Here is a 5,360-nt window from a genome sequence, read left to right on the forward strand (position 1 = left end):
CAGCCGCAGCAATTAGCACTGGGGAGGTGGGACGGTCACTCCCGGATCACCATCCTCAGCGTGGGGAGCCCTGGCCAAGCCCTTCCTCCACCTCCTCACCCTCCCTCCCGGCCCCTACCCGCCTCGGATGACTCGGATGGAGATGGTGTGTGAGAGCTCCCAGGACGTGGCGTCGGGGACATCACCCCAGATCTCCCGTTTCTGCCCCGCGAATCCGGCCTCGGAGAAGAGGATGATCTGGGAGGGGGTGACACAGCAGGGACATCCTACCACACTGCACCACACCACACTGTGCCCCAGCCAGCCCAGCCCGGCCCTGCCACACTCCCTGTACCTTGCCAGGTCTCATGTTGATCTTCTTGAAGCCCTCCTCATCTTCCTGCTGTGAAAACCCGAGGGGACGGGCAAGTGAGGAGCACGGAGGAACATCAGCTGCACCAGCCATCTCCCCACAGCCCCAGGAAGCCACAGCCTGTGTCTGGCGTCTGCCAAACCCTCCCACTGCCCCGAGCAGCCACACCTCAAGGATCCCTCACTGCTGGGGACAGCCTCCCTGCCTGCCCTGCCACCCCCTGCCACCTGCCCCGGGACCCTCCATCACCCATCCCAGCACTTTCCCATGGCATCCATCCCAGTACCCTCCTGTCACCCGTCCCAGTACCATCCCATCACACCAGGGGCTTTCACCTCTCTAACAGAAAGCACAATCCGTGTGCTAGGAACACGGAAAGATGCTCCAGGGCTGGGCTCCCACCACCTTCCCGAGGGGACAGAGCCCCTTCCCCAGCGCCGCGTTCCCAGCCTCACTCACCAGGACATCAGGCAGGCACAGGTCCATGGTGTTCTCTGGCTCTTCAGTCACAGGAGAGATGGAGCCAGGACTTGGGGCTTCCAGCAGGGCCATCTCAGGGCCACCAGGGCCCAGTCCATTGTGGTCGTTGGGGGTGGGCAAGGCCGTGTCCCCAGCAGGGGCAGTGCTGGGGGTGACGAAGCGGCTGTAGAGCACGCTGTTGTCCAGGCGGGAGTAGGGCTTGGGCTCCTCAGCCGCGGCCGCCCGCTGCTCCAGGAAGTGGGAGAGCAGCGCCATTCCCTTCAGCACGTTCCCTCGGAACAGGACGCTGTGCTCTCCCGAGCCCCCCCCCAACAACCTGCCCTTCTCCTCTGCCCCCACGTGCCTCAGCGTCCCCAGCAGCGAGTCCCCCTCCACGCGGCCATCGCCGCCCACCCGGGACACCCCACGGAGGCTCCTGGCCAGCGCCCGCTCCTCGGGGCTCAGGTAGGGGTTCTCGATCTCCAGCTCCTCCTCGGGGCTGTCCCTCGTGGTCCCCCGTGCCAGCAGCTCCTGCAGGGCCTGGGGCAGGGGGAGGGGGAGGGCCGGGGCTGGCGCGGGGCTTTGGGCACCTTCCGCATCTCCGAGGGCTCCATGTTGCGCAGCGTGTCCACGAAGATCTCCATGTCCACCAGCAGCTCAGCGTCCTCCTCGATAGCGTCCAGGGGGCTTTCGGATGGGGGGTCAGGAGCTGGGGGCTCAGCAGGGAGCTCTGGGCTGCTCTTGGGCTCTTCAGCCATGCCCTGGGGTTCTTCTGTCATCTCTCCCTCCTCCGGTTCAGGCTCAGCCTTTGGAGGTGCTGCTGCTTCAGGTGAAGACTCTGGATCACTTGGCTCTGAGGAGGGGTTTTCAGGGGTGCTGCCAGCTCCTGGGGAAATCTCTGTCCTCGGTGGTGTGGCTGAAATGGTGCCATCCTCCTCTGCTGTGCTTCCCTCTCCCGCTCCAGCTGGATCAGCCTGGCTACCAGAGCCCACCAAGGGACACTGTGGGGAGCTGGTTGTACCGGTTTGGGGGTCCCCGGGCCTCTCACTGTCCCTCGGGGCTGGTTTCACTGGCACAGCTCCAGCTTGTGGCGAGTGGTTCTCCCCAGGGGATCCCTCGGTGGTCTCTGCGGTGCCCGGGGAGCTCTCAGTGCTCACCACGGTGCCGGTGATGCTGCCGCCGTCCTGCCCGTGACTCTCCCGCTGTGGCGGGGCCGTGGTGGCACCGGCAGCGTCGTGCATCCCGTTCCGGGCTTCCCGTGTCCCCACCGGCCCCGACTCAGCTGCGTCCCTGCCTGTCCGGAGCACCGTGACCTGCCGGGGTCTGGGCACGGCAGGGACACAACCGGGCTCGGCAGCGCGGGGAGCACCGGCCCCTTCCCCGGGACCCCCCTTGGGGCGCTCGGAGGGACGGACGGGGAGGAGGGTGCCGTGCACGTAGCTCTCCCGGTGCACCGGCGTCTCACGGGGGGGAACCACGGGTGGGGGGACCCCATCGCCCGCCCCCGCCTTCCCCCTCTCGTCCTGCCGTCGGGGCTTCTGCGCCGGGGAATACACCTGGGAGAAGACGGGGCCGTGAGCGGTGAAGTCCTTGAGGAGGCTGAGGGAGGAGGACGAGCGCTCCCGCGGGGTCAGGCTGCCCGGGCCGGGCGATGTCTTCTCCACGATCTCCTTTTCCCAGGCCTGCAGCAGGAGGGAGACGCGGGAGGGACTCCCCTCCCGGCCCCGGGCGCTCCCGCCGCTCTCCAGCCGCCGCGACACCAGCGAGACCTTCTGGAAGCGGGACCTGCCCTCGGGCCCCGGAGCGCTCGGCACCGTTTGCTTCATGCTCAGCTCCGCGCTGGAGACGAAGCCCCTGGACTTGGGGTGCTGGAACGGGGAGTCCATGCTGGGGGGGATGGGGACGGGGCTGTCACAGCCCCCCAACACCCCTTGTTGCCGGGCTGGGGCTGGCAGAGCTGCAGGGAGAGAAGGGAGAGACCCTGGGAGGAGAAACCAGACTGGGGCAACCAGCCCTGTAAACCCGAGCCAGACCCTAAAGCTCCCCCGACCTCCTTCTGATCCTGCAGGACATTTTGGGGCATTCCCATGAGCACAGGAGGTGGCTTTGGGGCTCTCTGCAATTCTTGGGGTGCTCACGTCATCCATCCTGGCACAGGCAGGATCTGGGGGGGACAACGTGGGGCCTGCCTGTGCCAACACTTGTGCATCCAGCAGAGTTGGTGGGAGCTCTGCCACCCCACCAGGGTGGGCTCCAGCTGGTGCTGCTGCTGTGTGTGCAGTTTGTGGCCGCGCCCGGAGCCGTGCGGTGCCCGGAGCTGCGGGATGAGTCAGGCGGGCAGCAGGGCTGCGCCGAGTCAGCAAATGCACCAAACAAACAAGCCCAAAAAAACGCAACAGCAAAGCCAAAGGGCCTGGCCAGGACCGGGTCCAGGGCTGGGGTTGGCTAAAGCAGGTGGGGACCTAAGCAGCAGCTTCCCTTGACCTGTCCCTGTCGCTGCTGGGCAGAGGTGGGGTGGCCCCGTCCAGCTCTGCAGCCCCACAGCAGGAGCAAAGCTGCAGGAATTGCCTGGGCAGGGCTGCAGTCCCCAGGCTGTGGGGCAGGGCATAGGGCCACCCTCTGGCAGCAGAGGTGTCCCCGTGCCATGGCCACATCTCTGCCCCAGCAGGGTTTTATTGCTGGGCTTGGGGTTGGGAAGCAGCTGACACAGCAGGTGCTGGGGAGGGAGCTCCCAGGTAGGAGCTGCTCTGTGTCACCACCCAGCAATGGACACAGCAGCAGGGACAGGGCTTTGGGCTCAACCCGAGGACACTCTGAGCTTGGGGTGTCTCAGAGGGGGACGGGGACACCTCCCTGTGCAGCCACAAAGCTTGTTTCCCCAGGGGGCACCTGGGGACAGGGCCTCATCCTGCACCACCTGGGGCTTCACCAGCCCCTACAGGGGGTTAGGGGGCTGGGGGCAGACAAGGGAGCAGCTGCCTGCCCCTCCTCCCTGCCCGCCGTGCACCCTCTGCCTCCTGCTCTCCCCGGCCTGGCAGGTCTTTCCAGTACAGATAGGAAGTTTGTGTCATTTTCCAGGAGATGATGAGACCTTGTCTGGGACAGCCAGCGCTGCTGGAGGCTGGGACCAGCCTGGGTGGGGCTCCACATCTGCATGGGCAGAGCCACAGCTGGATGCCCAGGGTGACAGCAGTGGCAGGGGGGTGGGTGCCCTCGGCAGCGGGGAGGGAAAGCTGCTTAATTGTGCTGGGGACAAGACAGGTGTCAGAAAAACGACCCTAGTGCCCCAAGCTGGGGGCTCTGCAGTGGCACAAGGGAACCTTTGTGCCCAAGAAGCTCTTGACAGGGGTGGAAGTGCCAGGACTTTGTGGTTTGTGAAGGGACATGGGCCCTCTCTGCCCTATTGCCATCCCACTGGAGCTGGAGCCGGAGCCCCCTGGCTCCTGGTTGCACCCTGGGCTTGCTCCAGGGCTGGTTTCCCAAGTGCTGGCTGGTGCTGCCCTGCCTGGCTGTGCCCATGGCCCCGAGGTGGCACTGGGACAGGGACAGCAGCTCTGTGCAGCACCAGGGCCACAGAGGGGAAGAGGCAGGAGCTTCTGACTCAGCACCACGGCTGCCCTCTCACCCAGAGCTGGATTTCCAAAGATCTGCCTTTCCCATCCCATCCCTGCAGCTGCCACAACAGCAGGTTCAAGGGCATGAGGACACGAAGAGGTGAGGAACTGAGGACACAGCCCTGCAGCCTCCTGGCTGCTCCTGCAGGTCATCCCTGCCTGCCAGGACATGCCACACTGGATCCCAGTGGTATGGCCACTCCAGGACACCCAGCACAGCTAATTAATCCCCCCTGGCCAAACCAAGCCAACCTGCTCAGCTCGTTTGCTGCCTCCCATCATCCCAAAGGGTCTCCCAGCACCCAGTTCAGGTCTCCCAGCACCCACGTGAAAGGCACAAAGTGTCATTTATCACCCAGAAGAGACAGAGGAGCTGAGGGGAGCAGCTGGGGCTGTCTTTGAGCTGCTGGCCAGGGATCAAGCCCAACCTCTGGCCATGCCAGGCCCCGTGGCCGTGGGGTGTGAACGGACCTGCCACCTTCAGGAAGATCAGGGATTTGGGTTGGGCAGCTGCGGCGTGGGTTGGGGTTCACAGGGAGGACAGGGGAACCCCGACTCTCCTGGCTGCCCCGTGTACCCCCCAGATCAGCTGTGTCACAGGTCACCACGTGCTCTGTGAGGAGGAGGGGAACAGGGGTGACAGGGAGCCCAGCTGTCCCCCCAGCCCGGGTCACAAGGCCACCAGAGGCAGAGGAGCCCCAGCTCCCTCCGGTGGTTCTGAGGATGCACTTCGGTGGCAGGAGCAGGGCTACAGCCCCACATTTCTGGACTGAAGCTGAGAGGGGCAGAGCAGGGCTCAGCCCCCACCTCTAAGCTCCCTCTCCCCTCCATGACCGATCCCGGGGGCAGCAGGGACCCATCCCAGCACCTTCCCAGCCAGGACACGGGTCCGAATCCCGGGCAGCCCCCAGGGGTGGCCGCAGGGACGGGAGCAC

At 65.6% G+C, this 5,360-nt stretch overlaps 2 protein-coding genes across 2 annotated transcripts in view; one reads left to right on the forward strand and one right to left on the reverse strand.

Moving 5' to 3' along the window:
* Window positions 1–2,697, reverse strand: part of AIM1L (absent in melanoma 1-like) — a 7,724-nt gene extending 5,027 nt beyond the window's left edge. The window contains exons 1-4 of the mRNA XM_010003692.1: window positions 1,402–2,697; window positions 812–1,342; window positions 335–382; window positions 119–237 (exon numbers count right to left, since the gene is read on the reverse strand). Coding sequence (XP_010001994.1) covers window positions 119–237; window positions 335–382; window positions 812–1,342; window positions 1,402–2,697 — 1,994 coding nt within the window. The remainder of the gene's footprint in view (window positions 1–118; window positions 238–334; window positions 383–811; window positions 1,343–1,401) is intronic.
* Window positions 2,698–4,509: 1,812 nt separating this feature from the next.
* LIN28A (lin-28 homolog A (C. elegans)) overlaps window positions 4,510–5,360 on the forward strand; it is a 19,114-nt gene continuing 18,263 nt past the window's right edge. Inside the window, exon 1 of the mRNA XM_010003693.1 lies at window positions 4,510–4,525. Coding sequence (XP_010001995.1) covers window positions 4,510–4,525 — 16 coding nt within the window. The remainder of the gene's footprint in view (window positions 4,526–5,360) is intronic.

Source organism: Chaetura pelagica, unplaced genomic scaffold, assembly GCF_000747805.2.
Source record: "Chaetura pelagica isolate M959 unplaced genomic scaffold, ChaPel_1.0 scaffold698, whole genome shotgun sequence".
In the NCBI taxonomy this organism is placed as follows: domain Eukaryota; kingdom Metazoa; phylum Chordata; class Aves; order Apodiformes; family Apodidae; genus Chaetura; species Chaetura pelagica.